At 30.7% G+C, this 24890-nt stretch overlaps 1 protein-coding gene and 1 long non-coding RNA gene across 3 annotated transcripts in view; both read left to right on the plus strand.

The window, feature by feature from the left end:
- The window catches only part of LOC118449791 (extracellular serine/threonine protein CG31145), a 52265-nt gene extending 28661 nt beyond the window's left edge, over positions 1-23604 (plus strand). Inside the window, exons 2-7 of the mRNA XM_035884794.2 lie at positions 9882-10006; positions 14509-14587; positions 20470-20562; positions 20952-21256; positions 21363-21636; positions 22874-23604. Coding sequence (XP_035740687.2) covers positions 9882-10006; positions 14509-14587; positions 20470-20562; positions 20952-21256; positions 21363-21636; positions 22874-23084 — 1087 coding nt within the window. The 3' untranslated portion in view covers positions 23085-23604. The remainder of the gene's footprint in view (positions 1-9881; positions 10007-14508; positions 14588-20469; positions 20563-20951; positions 21257-21362; positions 21637-22873) is intronic.
- Positions 507-1881, plus strand: LOC146872845 (uncharacterized). Of its 2 annotated transcripts, none has more exons than XR_014982424.1 (3): positions 507-712; positions 916-1467; positions 1534-1881. It is a non-coding gene; the product is annotated as an uncharacterized LOC146872845 (long non-coding RNA). The 2 variants fall into 2 exon arrangements; XR_014982423.1 differs by having other exon boundaries at positions 515-712; positions 1183-1467.
- Positions 23605-24890: the final 1286 nt, after the last annotated feature.

Genomic DNA, 24890 nt, shown 5'->3' on the forward strand with positions numbered 1-24890 from the left:
AATTTTATATTTTTATTAGAAAAAAGTCGATTTTAACAAATTCGCGTTACGCGAATACGAATAAAAATGTATACGAGACGAATGTGAAATCAATGAAAATACGAAGATTCACGATTATTTATCAATTTAGAAAAAAAAAAAAAGAGAGAGAAAAAAAATACACTTCCTTTTTCTCTCAATTGTTTTTCTTCGTTACAATGAAAAATATACAAGGCGAATACAAAATCAACGAAAATACGAAGATTCGCGATTATTTATAAATTTAGAAGAAAAAAAAAAAAAAAGAAAAAAATACAGTTCCTTTTTCTCTCAATCGTGTTTCTTCGTTACAATGAAAACGATCTATAAAAATAATGATGTCATTTTTAAAATGAGAAAGAAACAAAACCGTGAATTATATAAATAATACATATGCTTAATTCATTATTCAATCGTAAGCGACATTTCGTATTCTTCTATATTTAAATGTCGATCATGAAAAACACTTGGAAAAGATAATTATTATATCTTATCTTATCAGACCTACTATATGTTGTTTGTTTTCGTAAGATAGTTCTTAGAAAATATACTAAGCTTATTATGTATCATAATCTTCTACGAAACGTCATTACGTGTAAGCAAGAGATGCAGAAACCATTTCGAAGTTCGCGCCAGAGCTTGTATTTTATTCGGAAGGAAGTAACGAGGTCGAATGAAGAAAATTCAAAGTAGTGTAAGTTAAGGAAGATAACTACAGGGTGTACTATAAATCTGAAAGATGTCTCCACATAATTTATACGTCATAATATCTTTGCATATTGTTTCATATAATTTGTATTTATAATGTTACCTAAAAGCCATGATGGTGTACAATCTATATTTACGAACTATTTTAAACAGATCTAATCGGATATATTTTTTCCATTACGATTTCAGATTTCAATCGAGCATCCTTCATAAAAGAATTCTTATTCATTCGTATGAGAAACATCTTTATCGTTTAATTTGTTTTTAATTGATTCCTGTTTCCTTTTCTTAAATTGGTATAGATCAAAAATAATGATAACCGATTTGATAATCGATCTTGCTTTGTAACATAACAGGAAGAAAAAAAAGAAAAAAAATAAAAAAAGAAGATAATTCTACGTACTCTTGATAAATCTCAAAAAAGTCTCATAGAACTAATCAAACGATGATTCCCAGATCGCAAAGACAAGGTCGTTGCTGCGTTCGAGTTATCCGACAAGTTATGAATCTTGAATACCAACGGACATCAGTTAGCACTCTAGAGATGATAAAAAAGCTAGGCGATGCCTCAAGAGGAATAAGATTTTATAGCACCGCTCGTACTTTTTCATCCTTGCCCGAGAAATCCTACGAATTCGTAATATCGCAATTTCTCATGAATATAGACGATTTCGAAAGATCGTGACCGGTACTTCATGATGAATATATAAATCTGCGAAAGATTCGGAAGCATACGAAATGGTATATATTGACTACCAAATTAGTTTTAAAAAAGGAAAACTATATTCGTTCTCCTTATACTGATAGATCGAGTTTATGGCAATCGAGAGATATAAAGTAAAAATAATAAAAATAATATTGACAATTCTATTGATAATAATGGAGGAATGACGACGATGGAAATCATCATATAAAAATTAAAAAACACGATATATAAATAATAAACATAGAAACGAAGTAAAATGATAATACTTATTGTCGCTTCAGTGTTATTCTCAGAATTCATTTGAAAAACCTACACGTATGTATGTATATATATTACATTGTAACCATCTTGTTATAACACGCACATTAAGAATGTGATTTTTATACAGTACGATTTGAATTTACGGTAACACTTATATCGTCTTTCAAACGATTTGTATTTATTGTAGTTTGTCACGAATTTTCTTTTTTTTTTTTTTTTTTTTTTTTTTTTTTATTCATCAAATAATATTTTACTTTCTCGTATAATACGATATGGATTTTCGTATTATAAGAGGGTTACTTATATTTCTACTCACAAATATTATTTAAGTAAATCCACATAATATCCAGTATGGTGACTCAGGTGGTAGAATATATTCGCTTATAATAATGAGACTTTTAAAATGAAATCCCAATGCGGTCAGTTATTCCTACAAAAGTGTCTTCCATTTTTCCACAATTGTTATGTGAAAAAATTGTCTATAATTATTCGCGAAACAATTGTACAATAATGAACAAATTTCGATAGAAATATTTTCCGAACAATAGTTTCACCCTGCTATAATTCAATTATTCATCATATTTTATGAAAAAAATTATTCAATGTGAAAAAAAAAAAAATAATAATATATTACTTGTATATATTTTGTGATAATAAAAGAAAATAAAAGAAATAAAACTTAAATAATACAAATAAATAAATAAATAAATAAGCGAATTCAAAAGGATTAAATAAATAAACGTCGCTGTTGATATTGAAACAAGGCAATCCAAAAAAAAAAAAAAAAAAAAACAAAGGATTTACGAAACAACGATAATTGATAACGATCGTAATAATTAAAAAATACCTAATGATTTACGATAATTTATAGTGTAATGTAACAATGAGTTTTATAAAGAGTTTGAATAAATTATTTTATCGAATAAAATGGATGGAATAAGTTAAAAGACGACAGAAATGAAGCAACGTGGCGCTGTAGTCAACGATAAGCGGCTTCTATCGGAGGACATTATTCCGCTTGTGGAACATCCTTATCTTTCGTAGACTACACGTTGCAAGGACGCTTCCGGACTCGTGCGGGCGTTGCGGAGTGACATGCCGGTACGAGTCTCTCCTTTCTCTTAATCCACGTGTACGTTCTTCTGGTGTACGAGGATGCACGTTTAATATGCACGTAGGCGCGTGTTCGCTCAAGGATTAAGACTGTGCTCAACCAGCTAAACTGGTGGATTACACTCGAAATTAATCGCGATACGCAAACGTATCCGATTTGCCAAAACTGTTCTCCGAATAAATGACTTTTATATTCCTCTTCCCCTCCTCTCTCTCTTTCTCTCTTTTTCTTTGTCGTATTGTAATTCAAAAAACCTTAATTTAGCGAATAAAAACTTAATTGAGCAACGTTCCTATTTTTTTTTTTTTTTTTTTTTTTTTTTTTTTTTTTTTTTTTTTTTTTATAACAAAACCTCCTCCAAACAATTAATCAATTTCTCGATCTATAACTTCTTATTTCTTTTTCTTTTCTTTTTTTTTTTATCCAAACGATTGATAACAAATATTAAAAGAATTTCTAAAAGAATTTCACTTAAAAAAAAAAAAAAAAAAAAAGAAAAAAGAAGAAGAAGTATCGAATTGATCATGATTATACGTATTGGCCATTTCACCTCTTATTTATTAATAAATCATTTTCAATTATCTCTTTGAATTAGAAACGAACACGGTCAACATTTAATAATATCGAGTTATAACGAAATTGTAATAACGACGTTGAACGGATAAGATTATACAATATTTGAGGTTAAGCAATAAAACAATCATAATTATTCAGAATTTGGTTAATTATAATGCAATTATAACGGTCGATAATAATAGTTTCGGTTACCTCGATAATTAATTTCGAATCTAAAATCGTCCCTGGCGATTCTAAATGAGATAAATATCTTTACGAATGAAGAAAACGAAAATAATTTCTCAATTCTCTATGGTATTTATTTTTGATTTTTTCTTATATATTTACTTTTTCGTTGTTCATCTTCGGCAATTAGTAGAAGATATTTCATGCGTACGATAATAACAAATTTGGCAAAAAGAAAATCGATATATATATATATATATACAATAGATATCGGATCTAATATAACTGTAATATCGTCGAACGTATTTAATTTGCGTTTAACCGATCGCGCGTATCGCGACACATCTCATAGTTATGAATGTAGGCGAATATCAAGGGATATCTATTTCCTGGTATATTCAGTTTCCAATTATCCCCTGGGCGATCCTACTCGTCTAGACGAGGCTTTAATTCGTAATACCACTGGATGGAAATGCTTGCTCGGATCGAAGTCATTCTTGACGGTAGTCGATTTGAAAGCACACGCGCGCGAATCCGAGTTCATATTTGCAACCCATACGCGTTGTCCGCCCCAATTATTAATGATTATTGATCTCGGCAGTGCCGTGAGAGATGATATTTTCAATAAAAGCTGCAAGATTCGCGATCGGTGAACCTGAATGCTCTTGTATTATGTCTACCGAACAAACGTGAGCGCATCGAATCTCCAAGATATAATGATTAATCAATTTCTCGAAAACTGAAATCCTCCTACAGAAGAGAATATTTTTTAATAATACTCAAAGAATCCTATAATCTATTATCTTACGATATATAATACACATCATTCATTTCGATAATGTTTTTAATCGTAAAAGATTAATCGTACTATCGATAAACGATTTATATTAGGTTAATAATGTTGACGAAAGAGAAAGAAACTCAGCTATTTTTTACATTCAACAAAAATATCGACTATAGATGTTTAGTCGAAATGGAATTGCGATTAAACGATAAGACGTGAGTAACAACTTCTTCCTCGTTTTCTAAATTATCTTTCTAATCATCTACATTCTTTTTTTTCCCCCCCTTTAATTATCCTCTACAATTTCATCTTTCTATATTATATTTATCTCATCAATTTATTATAATTTATTATCAAATTAGCTTTATACGATGAATATAATGGATTTGTAGAGGATTGTAGAGGCAAAAAGTATGAAAATACTTATTATCTCATACTAAAGAATAAAACGATGTTGGATAATTGCACTTCGTTATTGATATATTTGAAACGCTTTCGTAATTTGATTTGTTTCTTTTTTTTAATTTTTTATTTTTAATATTTTCAATCACTATCTGTAATACATTGCAAAATTGTTATTTCAACGTTTTCTCTAACACATATATTTCCCATGAACAGTAAATATTCATAGATATCAGAGAGAACTAATTTTCGAAAAGTTTCACTAATTGCAAACTGACCTTTAGTTGCAACAGATATAACTCGAATCCGTGAATCGTACCTTATCTCAATTTTTAATTTTATTTTACCACGAAATGTAAATATATTTAACTTCATCGTTAATACTTCAAGTCTTTGCGTTAATTATTTGTTCAGACGACACGATTGGTTTCGTTGGTTTTTAGTTGTCGATCGCAATCACAGCGAATGCTATGACCGATGGACGATTCGACTGCATATTTCCGTATAAATCGGAACGAGAGAGAAGATTACGACGCTTGAGAAAAAGGGAAAAAGAAAAACATAAAGAAAGAAAAAAAAAATCAAAGTTAAAAAAGTAAAAGAGAACGTTTCTCGTATGGCAATTTAATAATTTAGTTTTCAAAATTTTATGAAAATCACGTTGCTCTCAATGTTGAAAAGTATCGCGAATCGGTTCGAGGCTCTCTTCAAGTAATAAACGCGAGATGAATTTTAAATAACGAGCTTAGACACTTTGAGACACTTTATATTATTCTATTATAAATCATTAAATTTCGTAGTACTTTTATTCGTAAGAGAAAAAAAAAAAAAGTTGTTATCGAACGATCGATAACAACTATCTCGTATATGTGTGTTTGTGTTTTTCCTCTGTTTTCGTTTTTTTTTTCCCGTTCGTAATCAGTGTCCCAACACTATCCAACACTCGTACGATGTTGAACATGTATACCTACGTAAGTTTGATAGCTATTTTAACGTTTACGTTCGAATGCTCGCACGTGCGATTGATTCGTAATTTAATGAGAATGCATGGGTCATATATCTTTCGTTATTGCCTCGGTACGTGATACGGACAACGAAACGACCGCATCCGTTATCTCGGACGACGCTATCTCGTTTCGTTTCTCCGCGTACGAGTTTTGCACTTTAATAATTATCCTTCTGTGAGTGCTTTTCATTGTTTTCTATAAACTACAAAACTGCGAACTTTGAAAAAAATTTATATACGTATAACGAATATATGAAATAATTATATGTTTCTGTGTGAATAAAATATTTTATTAATTTTAATATTTTATCGAATTAACGATCAAAAATTAAACGTAAAATTGATTCAATGATCAATCATAAGAATTAAATTGTTTTTATTTCTCAATCGAGCCGATTAACAATTAGGTGTTCAATTTTATTTCTAATAAAATTTAACACTTTTATTATCTATAATGTTATATAGTAAAATATAAAATCCCTATATAACAATCTATTTATTATATTTATATTAAATGTCAGCTTAGAAGTTTTCTATTTGATTTTTGTGACAGTACGTAATCCAAACTACAACTCGCAATCGTGATACAAGATTTGAATTTTATTTATCCAAAACACATTTCTCTTTCAAATTCACTTTAGTTTTGTCTTCTCATCGGAGAGAACGAGTTCGAAGGCTTTATTTCGTGAAGAATACAGCGAGCAGCTCGTTGTCCCGCGCGATTTGATATCCAGGCAACGGATGGAAGGGAGAAAAATATTTTCGTGAAAAGAGAAATGGAAAGAGAAAGATAGTAAACCTCATTTTATCTGGCAGATATAAATTATAATACAATATTTGGGTCGGACTTAAAGAATAAAATACATTATTTTTCAATAGATCTTGATATAAAAGTTCAAAAATTTTCATTTCCCTGTTATTTTGAGCTGCTACGGAAGGAAAAAAAAAAAAAAGAAAAAGAAAAAAAGAACTTGTTTTTCTCTTCAATGTATTAATCTTCCCATATCTACGTACAAACTCAAAGCTCTTCGTTTAATCCTACAAAAAAAAAAAAAAAAACAAAAAACAAAAAAATAATAATAATAAATAATAATACAAAAAAATAACAAAAGGAAGAGAAAGAAAAGAAAAGGAATCGTACGACTTGAAAGAAATGACTTAATTAAGATAAGACATACAGATTTTTAAAATAAATACCTGATGTAATAATAGCTTCCATGATAAAAGAAGAAAAAAAAAAAAAAAAAAAAAAAAGAAAAAGAAACGATTAATTCAAAGTAAAAGTCATGAATAAAAACATAAAGTAATTTGATAAGAAGGAAGGAAAGAGAGAAAGAAAAGATAGGGCGTGTCACTCGCGATCGAGCGTCGTTGAATAATCGAGGAAAATTTTTGAAGCGAGCCTCCACAACGCCCAAGGGTGCAACCCAGACGCGTTTTCAAGCGAGCGCGTGCGAAAAAAAGCGGCCTCGCTATTCGTCGACGCAACTACGGCACCCCTGTAAACCTTCCGTTCTATCTCCGTCGATCCTAGTGGCCCCTTTAAAATGCATGAAACGCCGTCATGAAACGCTGTCATGAAACGTCGTCCACTAACGGACCCTCCTATCACGAACGACCAAACCAAGCCTCTGCTCTTTGCCCTCTCGTCTATGTTTCAGTATATTTGAGTGTACGTGCGTGTGCGTCTTCGGTCACGACGTCAAAGGACACCACACGACGTCTATTCAAATATATACCACGTCTGTGTGTATGTATATATATATATATATATATATATATGTTATACATACATAGCTATATCTATTAAATATCATGGTATTCAAATTACGTCAACATTTATATCTATTGTGTGTGTGTGTGTGTGTATATATAGAGATACATAGATAGATACATATACTTGTATAATAAAATGATATAGATATATAATATTTAATATATATAATTTTATTACATAAATAATATATATATATATATATATATATATATAAGTATATATTGGACAATATACATATATGTAAAAATATCCTAGCTATATATATTAAATATATATTTTTATTATATCTTTATCTTAATATCTTTCTAAGTAATTCTTCTTTGCTTTTCTTCATCTTGTATTTCTTTCGTTTTAATATATTCGGAATTCTACGACGAGAGCAAGTCCCTTAACGAATTTGTTTCCAAGTTCGTCGTTCTTCTTTCTGTACGAGTATCACGGTCAGAGCTCTACTCCTCATCCAGCTTTACGTTCGAGCTTACTTTTCGGCAAGGTACACGTAATTTATACTCACTCGGAGAAAAAAAATTCCAAGACTACTAAAAATGGAGCTACTTTGGGTTATTCTAAAAAGAAGGTTGTTCATATCGTCTTATCTTATGGAAAGGTGCGATCCATAATATCGATGAGCTCGGATCGTTCTTGATAAATTGATCATTCTTTCGAGAGGAAGATAAGCCAAGTCAAGTGTCGATCGTGACGTTAGTAAATTGTCAGATCGAGTCTTTCTTTTTTATTTGTTGAGATCGTTCACTTAAACTTTAAATGAACACAATGATACCACCGATTATTGTTTCAGATTACAACGTTATCTTTATCTTTTAGCATCATCGTGATTTCATCATTTTTTTTTCTTTTTCTTTTTTTTCTTTGCCATTATCGTTTATTGACATTTCAATGAATCGTCGAGAAATTAATGCGAGGAAAGGAAATTTTTGATTGGATAATAAATATTGTGTATAGTTAGAGTACTTTAATTATCCAATTAGGAATTTTAAAGAGATAAAAATAATTTTATATACGTGGAAAATAATTCACATAGTTAGATGTATATACATTTAAAAGTAATTAATATACAAATATTAATGAAATGAATGCATACTATGTATGGGCGTTTTCATCAAATATAAAAATGCATAAGAATCGTTAATACGTTTCTAGGATAATTCATGTAAAAATTAATCTATTGTCTTTTTTATAAAAAAAAAAAAAAAAAAAAAAAAAAAAAAAAAAAAAAACAACGTAATAATTTAAGCAAAAACAATAAGACATGTAACACCGCTGTAATATATACATATGTATATATATATATATATAATTCACTTAAGCGAAATACGAAGAGCATTTTTTAATCGATCAACTCGTTTAAAAAATAAACCAATAAATTTTTCTCAAAATCTAGTCGGTATCAGTTTGGGGATTTTATAAAAGAAAAATTCGATTGCGTAAAATTCAATAATTCGTATTTCGATCGAAAACAAAATGAAAAAATTTCATTTTCATCGAAAATTAAATTTCGCGATAATTATTTCAAAGCCAATCTAAATACGCTTAAATCAATTTATAAAATCCAATAAATTTATCGTATCATTATCGTCAGAACGTTGAATAACAGAAACGATAAATCCAATGCTTCCCTTGAAACGACTTATACTAAAAGTTAAGCATAAAATCGCTTGGCGTGTTATAAAATCACCATACTAATTTCTCTGGAGAGCTAAAATTAATCTTAATTACGGTAAATATTAGATATTAATTAATTCCGAAGTAGGCCGCTCTGCACGAGTTTTACGGACAACCGGGCTTAATGAAGCTTTCAGAAGGCAAGGATAACTTTCCTGACAGTTTCTGTCCCCAGGAACCTTCATTATTTTACAGAATATTCAGGTCCAAACGAATCCGATATGTACAATGGAAATTTGAGTACTGTCGTTTCAATCATATCAAACATTAATAACAGTAGTGAACATTTTTTTATCTCAATAAAAAGTCTTATCGATAGGGCTCTATAGATTTATATACGAATATTTATCTATAATAACGAATAAAATAAAAATCTAATATAAACGTTATATTACGAATTTGTTCTTTCGATAGAAATTGATGATTTATTCGAGCTTCAAATTAAGGAAACGTTATTTTGTATCCATAAAAAAAAAATAAAAAAAAATTTTTTTTTAACACAAATGATTCGTTATTAATTATAAATGCCAATTAAATACAATTCATTATTTTCCATCGATGACGATACCTTTGTCCTAAACCAATGTTCATCCTTTATCCCAAATACGTTCGAAAGAGAAACAATTTTATTTATTGATTCAGATCTGATTTAATTTAACTTATAATTTTTATATCTTGCAGAAAAAATGCCACGACTCTTGAAAAATTTCATCTACAAATATCCAGGACGGAATTGTATCCAAAAGATTCTTCCTACGTGGATGAATTATTACGTCAAATGGCAACGCAACCAATCACTCACGTTGGTAAGTTTTCAAAATCATTGTTCTCTTTTTTTCTATCTTTATTTTACGATCATTATATCATACAATAAGAAAGCTTTTTTAAGACTGACATGTATGGTCCATTCGTTACAATTCGTTCGACTATCCAATAGAAATTTTTTTTTATTTTTTTTTATTTTTTCTTTTTTTTATATATATATATATATATATATATATATATATATATATATATAAACGATCTATGCGATTCGTGCCAAGAATTTTTCCGGCACGTGAAAATAACAAATGGCAAAGGCCACAGCTGGTACGCGAAAGTCTATTCAATTTTTCGTTATTCTGTAATGAATCAATTCTCAAAGCGAATCATACTTTGTAAAAAATCTCAGCGTTATTATTTAACGAAACGAAATATAATATCGGTTCAGTCATTTCAATGAGAACGTATAGGTAATAAATTTTTATTCGAATGTAATTCACTTTTCTAAGTGATTCTACAGGATGAGCGAAATAAATTCTTTCAAAGTTATTTTTTTTTCGGAAATATTAGAGATATACATCGTTATAATGATATATATATATATATATATATATATATATTATATTATTTGAATTTATTATTATTATATAATAACGGATATGAACAAAGAAAATTATTTATCGTTTAGACAGTGAACAAATATTATCCTAATTGATGACAGTAATTTATAATAGTTCTTTTTCTTTTTTCGATTCATAAAAGGAAAATTGCCGATCACTATCTATAATAATTCGATAAAAACACTTTGCGACATTTTATTTGGACCTTATCCAATATATATATATATAGATATATATATGATATATATAGGGTATATATATAGAATATATATAGACTATATGTATATATACAGGATGTTCGAGCAAATATCGTGCAACCGGTTAAAGTTACAAAGGAAGTTTAATAAAAGACATTTGCATGGCTCTGAGTCAATTACAAACTGTATCAGAATAAAGTGTAGTCAATATAATTTTTTTTAAATGGATGTCTATACATTTTTTGTTTTTTTATTCATTTATATTTGCAATCAATTATTTACAATAAAAATGATATCTAGTAAAGAATTTCTAGTATGTATCGTTTATAGCATAATTAAAGACTGACTGATAGATTTACATTATACTTGCTTTAATTCATATATCGTGCTATAAAAATACTATATAAATATTATTTACAAATCAAATACTTCTCTCGTATATTTCGAAGATCATCAATTCTATTCAATTTAATCAGCACTTCTGTGCAATTAAATATTACATAGTCCGACGATTTTATTTTTCAAATTGTACTACGGGAAAACTAACTACTTGTAATACTTAATATATCGATTATCTCGTAAACGACACATAGTAATAATATTTTACTTAGATATGCTTTTTATTGCAAATTACTGCTGCTATATATAAATATGCAAAAAAAAAATGATAGATATCCATTTAAAAGAAAAAAAAAAAAAAGAAGAAAAAGAAAAAACGAAAAAAAAATACTATGTTGATCTTCATAACTCGAAAAGGTCACGAGTAAAGGAAAAAAATTTTACATGCACTTTATAACTGACTCGGAATAATGCAAATTTCTCTTATTAAACTTTCTTCTAACTACAATCATTCGCGAGATATTTGCTCTGACGTCTGTGGACGGACTCCCTGTGTATATGTATGTCTCTCTCTCTCTCTGTCTCCCCCCTCTCTCTCTGTCTCCCCCACCCTCTCTCTCTCTCTATATATATATATATATATATATATATTTATATCATCGAATTTTACATTTTTTTTTCTCCGAACAATTTTCACACGAGTGAACGCGTGCGTCTCGTCGAATTAAATGAAATGCTTTATCGACAGAGGTTATCATCGAACGACAGGACATTGTTTGAAACTCGTATACATATTTTTCGCAAAAGAATTCGACGGTTCGCAGAATATTCGTGTTATTTTGATAAAACGCTTTCCCGATACCGTGTACGGCAGAACGCGCGGCCCGATTCGCGTTTGTCGAATAATAGACGAAACAACGTCGTAAACTACGGTCGAACGAACGAGAAATTCCTTCCAACTATCTCCTATTTCTCTCTCTCTCTCTCTCTCTCTCTCTCTCTCTCTCTCTCTCTCTTTCTCTCTCTCTCTCTCTCTCTCTCTCCCTCTCACTCTAATAAATTCTCCTTCTATTTATCGATGATTAATTCGTTACTCATTTACTCGATATTAAGATGCATTCCGTTTAATTGAATTAAACAATGCAAATCGCTCGAAACAGTTCATTCAATCGAGTTTTTATTATTTCACGGTTTTAAAAGAGGAAAATAAATTGTAAAAGATAAGTGCAACGTTATAACACACAAGAAAAAAAGAAAAGGAAAAAAGAAACGGAGATATAAAATAATAATTAATTTTTAACCTTTTATTTCGAGCAATTTAAAATGATAAATTCGATAAAACGTAATGAATAATTAATCAATAACTACATATGTACATATCTGCCGTAAGAAATGAAGAAAAAAATCTTAATTCTAACATCAATCTAATGTGAAATGTATTTTATGACCTATATACGAGAATATAACACATATGTACATATGTACACATATCGTGCACCTACCTACTATCTATGCAATGCCTATTTAAAGAAAAATAATATCTAAAGTTAATGTAAAAACAAATAAAAATAAAGAAAGAACAATAAAAAATATCCCATCTTCTAATTCGATAATCTATAATCAATAATCTCACGACAAATGGATGAATTAAAAATAAATCGAAAGTCATTCAAACGTGATATAACATCAAAATTTCATATGGTTATGAGTTTCAAATTTATTGTTATATAGATTATAACATAGGAAGAAGGAACGGAGAGACTCATCGTGCGCTTTTGAGGTTTCCTTGAAACAAAGGAGGTCGATCTAATAGTCTAACTCCGGAGAACGTTAATTATGTTACCTCATTGTAGCTTCCCAACGTGACGTTCGTATCCAAGGAAGCTTCGAGTCGATTAAAAATCATAAAGATTTTCTTAGAAAAATAAATATATATATATATACATATACATATAGACATTCGCTAAGATAAATTAAAATCGAATCGATTAAATCTTTGCGCTAATAATAATATGTCGAAAAATAAAATCTGTCAGTTTTCTGAATTACAACGGACAAATAGAAATGGAAATATAAAAATACAAGATAAATTTATGCTTAGAACATTTCCTTGATCATTTTTATTAACAATTAATATCTGACCGATTTAAAAGCACGTTTTCATTTTTCATGTTTTTATTTTTTCAAAAGATAATATTAAAATAAGAAATAGATCTTGGAAGAAAAATATGAATAAATTTTAAAAGCAATTTTCTTTAGAATCAAATATTTAACATCTGTCTGTTCCGTTAGCATCATACTTATCGAATTAAGAAATTGCCTAATTAAACTGATCGTACGTATCATGCGACAAAACGTAATATAATAATAATCGTTAAACCTTCGTATTCCTAATTTGAGCATAACATATTGATTAATGGAAAATAAAATTTTTTAGAGATCGATCTATTTATTTAACGTAGAATATAAGAATGAAATAGATACAATATTTACTCTTTTCAATATCTTATTAAACCTGTACTATCTCTTAATTATAGATAACAATCTTCTGTTAGTATAAATGTTATTATCTTCAATTTACTTAATTCAATATTAATAAAAAAAAATCATCCGGAATAACTTTTAATTAATATATTTGTAATAATTGTCATTTTAAGAAATCTGTAATCCGTCAAACTGACGAGTTTAATAATTTTAATGTTATTTCCGATTCACTTTTATCATTCCTCGAAATATTTATATCGATATAAAGGGAAGCAATCGAAAGAGAAAGAGGACGGGGTGAGATGAAGGAAGGGGGTAATGCGAAGAACAGAGAATTTAATGCTAAAAGGCGTGAACCTTTAGAAGCTCATCGAACGACGAAGCGCCTTCAGGGTCAAATGATACGAGTCGATATCCCTATTAGCCTCTCAAAGGTCCAACGATTAATTATCTTCCATGATAAATAGAGCATGTTCATCCTACTACGTACTACCTACTCGATGATGCACGATGCCCGCAGATCGCATGATTTGTAGAAAGAGAGAAAGAGAAAGAGAGAGAGAGAGAGAGAGAGAGAGAGAGAGAGAGAGAGAAAGAGAGAAAGATAGAGAGAGAAATGACATGATTTCGTGCCGCTTTCTATTCGCTATCGCGATCGTTCGACACGCAAAATCCAGGCGTATGTTTGTTAGGTATAGTACTTTATCAAGTTTAGCCAAGTATGAAATCGTATTACTCGCTCTATCGAGTTAATAAAAGATCTCACGAGGATTGAGAAAAGTAATATGCATATATATATATACATATATATATATATATATATATATATATATATATAAATATATATATATATTTATATTTATATATATTGAGAAAATTCGTATAATTATTTTTCTTTGTTCACAGTTCAGAAAGAAGGCGGCACTCAACTGAAATTAGTGATCGACTATTTGAATAACATGCAAGCTCTTTTCAAGCCAATGAGGTACGTATGTAAATTTATTAAATATGTTCATTCAAAAGTTCGTTACAATATCTCGATCATTCTATCTGAAATTATTTTATTTTTCTTAAATTTTTCCAATGGGAATGATATAGAGATAGAAAATAAAAAGAAAAAGAGAAAACAAAAAGTAAATATTCTATGTGCAATAATAATTATCGAATGAGTAAAGTTTACGTTGAGATAAATGTAAAAATATTTTTTTTTTTTTTTTTTTTTTTTTTTTTTAATAGAAAAAGAAAAGAAAAGAATGTGATTTTCTTTTAAAGGCAAAGATGAAACTATTGATATCTTGCGATAATAAGATTTTTATGATAAAGATACTTTCTTAAGCGTAATTCGAATTCGAAAGGAAAATATCCGACGTTTTTCATGCGGAAACGAAATGCACGCGGAGATGAAAAGTTCGATATCTCTGGTTTCAAGTAAAATCATGAAACGAAATTAGCAAAGGCAATTTGTTCGCTCGTCCGCCGCTCATTTTCCGCTCGAATCCTTTCAATGAGAGGACAAGGGGACAGGGTTCAGAGGCAAGAGGAGAGAGGTAGGGGGAGGAGGACCTGCTGCGGCAGTTAGATCTGTGTACTACGCGATAAGAGAACGAAATTAAGATTGAAACATTGGGCAAGTTGATACGAGCGCGAGCGTCGACCTCGGCAAAACTTCCAACGGTAAACAAACCCAGAATTCTAAGAGAAAACGACAAACGAGAGAGTTTCCGAATATCTACCATACTCATACGTATTTTTCCTATGTACGTACGTATTTGCTTTCGTATTTTTGTTCCTTCCTTTCTCATATTATAAAATTTCCCAAAAAGTATTGATGAGGCTTTTATTATTCCGAGATAAAAAAAGAAGAAAAAAGAAAAAGAGTCAATCTTTCGATATTTGCAGTAAGTAGACATGAAAATGCAAAAAACGTATTCACTTATACACGTAATAAAAAAAAATATATATATATAATTAAAAAAAAAAAAAATAAATAAATAAATAAATAAATACGAAATTAAAAATATCGTAACGCATGCGTAACTATTAGTTCGTAGAATTAATTATTCATTAATTGATAAAAAGAACGATTTTATGTAAGAACGATTAAGAAAAATCGCTCGTATTTAATATAACGATCGAGTCCAATGATGATTTTGAGAAGAAGGAAAGAAAAGAAAAAGAAAGAAAGAAAGGAAAGAAAAAAAAAGAAAGAAAGAAAAGAAAAGAAAAAAGGGAAAGAAAAAAAAGAGAGAAAAAAAATTAATCAACAGCGACAAATTTTCAGCGACTTCAATCGCCGTCGCGTTATCTTTGCAACTCGTGCTGGAGAACACCGACCGAACAGAGAGTAGTTTTTCCTGCGGTGCCAAGCGACGACGAAGTTACGTGGATGGGATTACGAGCACAATTACATAAGTGGACTCCCAAGTGCCTCGTGCCGTGAGAGAGCCACTCGAAATGGCCTTGCTCTTTCTCTTATATAGTCTCCCTTTCTTCTTTCTCTTTCTTTCACTCACTCTCTATTCCTCTCTCTCTCTCTCTCTTTCTCTTTCTCTTTCTCTCTCTCTCTCTTTCTTTCTTTCTTTCTTTCTCTCTTTATCTCGTTTCACTTTGTTTATCTCTCGAGCCTACTAACGCCTTTGTCTTTCTCCCGGTCTCTCTCCAGCCACTCTTGAAATAAACGATACGTCACATCCGCCATTGTTTCAATTTCTAAGTACTCGGAACGATCCTTGAGCGCGCTGCTGAACGTTTGTTCGCAAAGAAAATGGGAGTATTACGTGTGTGTAACATATGTGTCACGGCGTACGTGCAAATTTTCCAACGATTAATTTCTCATCATTGAACGATTATCGATCGTCCATCGATACTATTCCCCTATTAAATATATTTTACAAATTCTTTCGTCAAAGAAATCTTTACCAACTACGTAGATTGAATATAACTTTTAACACGCGATTTTACATCCCTTTTAAAATATACGTGATAATATTATCATCGACAAATATCATAACAATTTCTCAATATATCGATCGATTAACATAATTTAATCAAAAGTTTAACACAAAATTTCTCTAGGGAATATTATAACATTATTAACGATTTTCTCGAAATTCCAATTACGCCATCTTTTGAAATAATTGGCAAAAATATGTATATTTCCCAAAAGTTCCTCCTTACTCTCGCTTTTAATATTACGAAATGAGTTACCAAAGGTGAAATTTCATAAGGTCTAAAGTAATAGGTGGGGAGGAAAGGAGGGAGAGGGGAGGAGAGGAGCCAACGAAGAATGGTGCCGAGAGTGTCCGAGAAAGAAAATAAAACAAAGACAAAAGAATTTGTAATATCTAGAAGTGGAGAGAAAATTCGAGACAAGGACCATCGTGTGGCTTATTGCATTCTCTCTCTCTCTCTCTCTCTGTCTCTCTCTCTCTCTCTCTCTCTCTCTCTCTCTCTCTCTCTGTCTCTCTCTCTCTCTTTACTTCTGATGTTTCTTTTTCCATTTCACTCTCGCTCTCCGCACATTTGGCCCTTTAAACTTCCGGTCGGCCGAAGATTTCGCGATAAGTGGCCGAGCCGAGCTTAAACTCTAGTAATAAGTTCGGCGATAAGTTTCGTGGAAAGTTTTGCAGGAAAAAGATAGAGATAGAGAGAAAGAGAGAGAAAGGGAATGAAGAGGACTCTTGTGGGAGAATTTCATCCGAAATTGCAAACGTCGTCTCTCTCGGCCGGTGCAACCAATCTCACGAGCCAATCTCTGCAATAAGCTCTCGTTACGCGCGAAAAAAAGACTCTGCGTACTCGCTTTCAAACGAACGAGCATATACACGTGTATATATATATATATATATATACATATATAAATATATATATATATATCTATATACGTAGCTACCTACATAGATACCTACATATGCACATATACATAGATATGTATACATACATAGATACTTGTTCTTTTTCCTTAGACAACTTGTGAGCAACTCGAAGCCCTCCCTTCGTAATCGGGTTCTTCGTTCGAGCTCCGCGATCCAAATCGAACCTTTCTTTCCATTTTCAAATCGGTTTTTACTTCTCCTCCTGAGCTTTTATCGTCCAAAGTTTTGCCAAACTCCAAGAGAAAACCCCTTTTATATTTTATTCGCGGATTTTGGACGGCAAACTTTGTTCTCTTTATCCCGTAACTTAAGCTCAGGAATCTAATGGACTTCGATCGAATTAAAAACTTTCTTGTCGTCTAATTACTATTCCTATCTATCGAATATTATAAAAAAAAAAAAAAAAAAAAAAAGAAAAAGAATAAAAAAAAAAGAAAAGAAAAAAAGAAAAAAAAATATGTTCCGCAAAAGAGACATGCTTGGGTTATTTGGAAAAATATATTCCTTCTTTTATTTTTTATCGATCGGTCATTTTTAAATGTCACTATGACAACTTGATTATCACCAATCACATTACACAAATCAATTATTTGATCAATTATTAGATCAAAAATATATTTGAAATTTTTTCGTATTTTTAAAATAACATAATTAATGAATTTTATAACATCGATTATTATTTCTCGATAATTAAAACTAATCTAATTCAATGGAAATATTAAATCGAGTTCATATTTACTTCCAAACTATAGAATCCGATAGAATGCATATAATAATAATAATAATAATAATAATAAAAATAATAATGATAATAATAATAATAATGATAATGATAATGATAATTATGAATTTTTCGTAATCAAATTTTGTTTTAATTGAATTACTTGGGATCGAATAATAATAATAATCCAATAAAGTTCTACTTTTTAATACGATCGACACTAATTCTTGTTAAGTTCAAGATTCCATTTATTATTCCATTTAGCAAGTTCCTAAAGCGCCAGATTCATTTGAATTTCACAATCCTTCTCTTTTCAACTATCGATACTTATCTCTCTTCTTCTTCGTCTCTCTCCCTCTCTCTCTCTCTCTCTCTCTATCTCTATCTCTATCTCTATCTCTATCTCTATCTCTATCTCTTTCTTTCTGTCTTTGTCTCTCTCTCTCTTCTTTTTCTCTCATTCTCTACCTCTTTCTGACTACAATTGTAAAAGGGTGTGAAAAAAGAATGAGAAAGCTCTAAAAACAAACAACCCTTGATACGATAGAATATTCTCACGAGTAAAGTTGAAGTTAAATCGTGTCAGAGTAAGAGAAATATATATATATATATATATATATATACACACAGCATATATATATATATATATATATATATATATATGTATATTCGCAAGACTACCTTACTACTGGTGGCGCGATTCTGCTCGAGACAAGCGCAAACGACTGTTAACTTTTAATCAGATGCAAATTACGCACTAATTACCGTACCGCCGGCGTATTAATTAGTCCGGCCTGGACGGAAAAGTTGTCGACCGCGTACTACAAGTTTTGAGATTCTCTTTCTCTCTTTCTCTCTTTTTCAAATTTCTCGATTATTTGTGTTTTTCATACTTGCGACGTATAAAATGACACATAAAATAGATCACGATACCTATTAGATGAAAGTAAAAGAGAAAAAAAAAAAAGCCGATTTCTCCCTTCCTCTCTCTCTTTCTCTCTCACTCTCTCTCACTCTCTCTCACTCTCTCTGTCTCTCTCTTTCTCTCTATCTATCTATCTATCTATCTATTTCTCTTTCTTTCTCTCGTACGTGAGTAAAACAATTCCATCTTTCGAGTATCGCGTTTTTATAGATTCGATCAACGAAACGGAACGAAAGTGAAAGATCCACGATGAATGCTCTTCCATCGTAGATCGAATCGAGAGCGATGAAATAGGATCTCACCAATGGATTTCGTATTCGGAAAACGCTTTAGAAATATCCGTTTCCTCTTTAAAGACAAAAAAGAAAAAGAGAAAGAGAGGAAGGGAGGGGGAAGAGAGAGAGAGAGAGAGAGAGAGAGAGAGAGAGAGAGAGGGGAAGGGAAAAAAAACAGTCGACGTACTCTTCTGCTAGCTTTAAAGGAATTCATGCGACGTGCTCGAATTTTAGGTTCGGTGGTTATTGTCTGCCGTACGCGTATACCGGGTGGCCCCGTAAAACCAGCTGGGAGCTCATCGAGTAAATATTTGATCACGGAGAGGGTTTGCGATGCTCTCGTAGAAGCTAACGCTTTCGTTCTTCCATCCTTCTCCAACCCGCAACCTTCTTCCTTCCTCTTCCCCGTTACTCACTGTGGTGATCCTTCGACCCAAAAACCAATAAAACTTGGGGATTTTGTATTAGCATTTTGTCCCGCTCTCGAAGTCTTTCGTCCTCGTTCTCTCCTCCCCTCACTCACATCCCTTACTTCAGAACCGGGCATACGAACTACGGATTTTCATTCGCGATATCGCGATATCGACTTTTATTTCTTTCTTTCTTTCTTTCTTTCTTTCTTTCTCTCTGCTCCGTTTTCTATGACAAGTATAACAAATTTTAACTCTTTCACGAATTGTCTCGGAGAATTACGTTTTCGAAGCGAAAAAGTAAACAGAAACAAAAAAAAAAAAAAAAGAAAAAGAAAAAAAGAAAGAGAAGGAAAAAATCGAAAATAAAAAAGAAAGAAGAAACAATATTACGCGTAATCGTACTATTTCATAGGACAACGTATCCGCGTTAATTATAGGTACATTTCGATTTAATTAACAGGATCGATCAATATATATTTAATTAAACGTTTAGATCAAGCAAATTAGAACGAATGTAGCCGAGGTACAATGTAGTCGATAGTAATGCATCGCGCTTTCGTGAATTTCGTTTGTATACGTACATTACCGATAAATAGTTTGTATTCGTTAATGATTGTGAAAGTTCAATACTGTCTCACTCGGTTTCATTTTCTTTTAGATTTCCACGAGAGCAACAAACTCTACCAAATCATTTCTATTTCACCGATTTCGAAAGACATACGGCGGAGATTGCATCTTTCCATCTCGACAGGTAAAACTGAAAAATCCTTTTTGCTATTACGCTTTATTATAAAAAGTCAATAAAAATAATCAATAAAAATAATTAATGAAAATAATTAATAAAAATTATTTGAACAATAATTATTTCAAATAATGTTATAACTGTAATAATTGTAATTCATTGAATTTCTATGGATTTCAGGCAGAAAGTATAAAAATAATTGCTGTCTATCTAATCTTTTCCGAAAATGATCACTAATAGTCACAAAAAAAAAGAAAAGAAAAAAAATTCTATTATTATTATTATTATTATTATTATTATTATTATTATTATTATTATTATTATTATTATTATTATTATTATATATATATCTGCTCATGACTTAATACGTTAGCAAACATTTTTTTAACTGTTTCTAGATTGTTGGGTTTTCGACGGGCGATGCCGGTGACTGGAAGAACGTTAAATATAACAACAGAGATTTACAACATAGCCGATGGCGAACTACTCAAAACGTTCTTCGTTAGTCCTGCAGGTAACCTTTGTTTTCACGGAAAATGCAGTTACTACTGTGACACGGCACACGCGGTTTGCGGAAATCCGGACACCTTAGAGGGTAGTTTCGCGGCTTTTCTACCGAACAAATCATTTGCAACGAGAAAGGCTTGGAGACATCCCTGGAGAAGAAGTTATCACAAACGGAGGAAAGCTCAGTGGGAGCATGGTATTATGCACTATCTTTCTCTTTCTCTCTTTCTCTCCTTCTCCCGTTAAAAAAAAAAAGAAAGAAAAAGAAAAAAAGAACAGAGAAAAATAAAACGATCTTACAGATTCACAATACTGTTCGCTGGTGAAAGAGATTCCTCCGTACGACGAAGGACGAAGACTTCTCGATCTGATGGACATGTCGGTCTTCGACTTTCTCACAGGAAATATGGACCGACATCACTACGAGACCTTCAAGATATTCGGAAATGACACTTTCACCCTCCATGTCGATCATGGCCGTGGCTTTGGGAAACCTTTTCATGATGAGACCTCTATTCTAGCACCCATATTACAATGCTGCATGATCAGACAGAGCACATTGGGTATCCTATTAAAGTAAGTCGTCGAATTTCTAACTAGATCATATAACGAGGATTGTACGATACGCGTTTTATCGAAATTGCTCGGACACTCGTGAATCTCTCTCTCTCTCTCTCTCTCTCTCTCTCTCTTTCTCTCTCTCCTCTCTTCGATCGGCAAAATACGTTACGCGGAACGAGACGTCGCAGCGCATTTTTCGCGTCCGTCCCGACGAAAACCCCGAAAAATACGAGCACGATAAATTCGCGGCAAAAGTAGTAGTCTCGTTCCCTCGGGATTTTCTCTCGGACGGGCCTTTCTCTAAGCGATCCTGACTTTTTTACGAGTCTTTGCGTCAGGGTTAAAAAAAAGGTTGTTTAAAAAAAAAAAAAAAAAAAGAAAAGAAAAGAAAAAGAAAAAAAGAAGTTAAAGGGGGATAAAAGAAGAAAGAAAAAAAAAGAAAAGGGAAGAAGATAGAATATCGTTTCGTGATACGTTATCGAGATTTTTTTTTTCTTTTTTTTTTTCTTTTTTTTTTTCTTTTTTTTGTTTTCTTTTTAATGAAATATAATTAAACAGAGGAAAAATTCTCTTATGCCTATACGTTATCGCGAAATTCGATCGATCCGAGTTACGTTCCAACGTGATAGATACGAATTAAATATAATTAGGCTTGCTTCCTTCTAAGTAGCGCTTCGAATGAAATTGTGCTACTTGTTAAAGAAACCCACACGGTGTCCATTAAATACGATATTATAGGATAATCGCTTCCTGCGACTACTTCGTTGCGAGCACTTTATTCTACTGTCAAAAGGGATACTGTGTTTAGCGAGCAGATCGTATCGTAAACGGTCATCGTTCCGATCCGTTCCGGTCCGTTCTCGATTTATTTTAACATATTAGCGATTGATAAGATAAAATTACGTTTATCTCTTCTAAGACATTTTTTTAATTAATGACCGTTACAAGTATTCTTTACGATTATTTCGATTTAAAAAAAAAAAAAAAAAAAAAAAGAGAGAAAAAGGAAAAAGAAAGAGAAAAAGGAAAAAAACAAAGAAAATTTAGAATTCACTTCAACTCTTTTTTAATTATATAGTTTGTAAAATGCTTTTGCATATATAATGTTACATACGTAATTTTTTTGTTTTTTTGCGATTATTAATAAAGATAAAACTGTTCGTTTTTAAATGAATACTAATGTTTAATTATCTTCTTATTATTTACACGATATCGTATAAAACAGATTAAAAAATGGATCTTTCGATTAAAGGTTTCACAATGGGCCAATACGTTTGAGTGCAGCCATGAAGCAAAGTATGGCAAAGGATCCAGTAGCACCAGTTTTATGGGAACCCCATTTGATCGCTTTAGATCGAAGAATTGGCATGATCTTGCAAGCCATCAGGGAATGCATAAATCGCGAGGATTCCGAACAATTGGTCGTTCAATCCGAGAAAAAAGAGAAAGCTGGAAAATCCTAACCCTTTACATTTGATGGTAAAATAAAAAAAAAAAAGAAAAAAAAAAGCTAAATCCCATTGAAGCAGTCTCACGGGATTTTCTTAAAAACCCCTGAAGACGTTTCGCTCGCAAAAGAATCAACTCGATCCTTCCATCATAAGTATGTACATACAAATGTATAATAATTATTATATTTATAATATACCTTACATCTTATTTCTATTAACAACACGATCCTTCTATTGTTTTTTTTTTTTTTATTATATTTAAATAGCTTCTTGCACGATAAATGTGTACAAATAAGTGAACAAAATAACAATTAATCTTTTTTCTTTTTATTTTTTTTTCTTCCTTTTCTTTTCTTTTTTTTCTTTTCTTTTTTTTTGCATTTTGAGAAGAAAGAGCTATGTACAAATCAAAATATAGGAAATTATTGTAAAGAAAAAAAAAAAAAAAAGAAAGAAAAAAAAATTAAAAAAATGGATAAAAAACCAGACAAACAAACAAACAAACAAACGAGCACGTAAAATAAAAAGAAAACTTTTTGTAAATAAGTGTATCATAGAGATAGAGATGTGGGTATTTCGAGATATCTATCGATCGGGACGTCAATAAATAACGCGTTAGTAATGAGTTTTTAAATCAAAGAGAAAACGATCGGCAGGCGCGTGTAAATAAGTCAAGAAAAATACGAGAAAGATGGATTCGTAGTGTTATTATCTTCTTTTCTTTATTTTTCTTTATTTATTTTTCCTTTTTTTTTTTCCTTTCAAAAAAAAAAAAACCTGGCAATTATCGCACGCAAAACGATGTACTTAGATTATTACCGTTTATAACGATTTTTCATCTTGTTTATTAAAGGGAAAAAAGAAAAAAAGGAAAAAAAGAAAAAAAGAAAAAAAGAAAAAATGTATAGCCACTAATGAAAATCACTGTGTACATTTTAATCCATCGTGTAATTATATTCCTAACTTTATTAAATATATTTTTCAAAAGAGAACGTTAAATCTCCAAGAATGTAACATAATATATAAATATATAAATATTACATATATATATATACATATACATATATATATATATGTATATGTATATATATATATATATATATATATATATATATACATATATATATATACATATACATATATATATATATACATATACATATATATATATATGTATTTATGTACGTATGTATGAATGTATATATATTTGTTTGTTCGTATGTCTGTTTGAATACATGTATGTATGTTGTATCTATGTATGTATGTATGTATGTATGTATGTATGTATGTATGTATGTATGTGTGTGTGTATGTATGTATGTATGTATGTATGTATGTATGTATGTATGTATGTATGTCTGTACGTATGTATGTATGTATGTATGTATGTATGTATGTATGTATGTATGTATGTATGTATGTATGTATGTATGTATAGATAGAAAAATATATTGTATATGCGTGCGAGAAATTTTGTATAAAACGTGCTTTTAATACACGTGCAATTCTGTGGACGTTTCTTATCTGCACCTGTATATCATCGATATGTCAATGAAAGAAACTTTTAATGACAATGATTTTCTTCTTAATCTTATTAATTACATCCTCAAAATACCTTATTATACCCGTACATATGTATATTCAAAAGTAACACAATGATGAAATACGTAATAAAAAATTTAAATTTATCGTAAATCTTTTAACCCGAATGAAATGATCCGATTAATATAACATTTTAATGAAGATATCTGTAAGATGATACTAAATCGAGCGAAATAATTGGATCGTATATTTTTGTTCCCCGGTATTAAAACTTCG

This window comes from Vespa mandarinia, chromosome 8, assembly GCF_050613455.1.
Source record: "Vespa mandarinia isolate Hongniang chromosome 8, ASM5061345v1, whole genome shotgun sequence".
Lineage (NCBI taxonomy): Eukaryota > Metazoa > Arthropoda > Insecta > Hymenoptera > Vespidae > Vespa > Vespa mandarinia.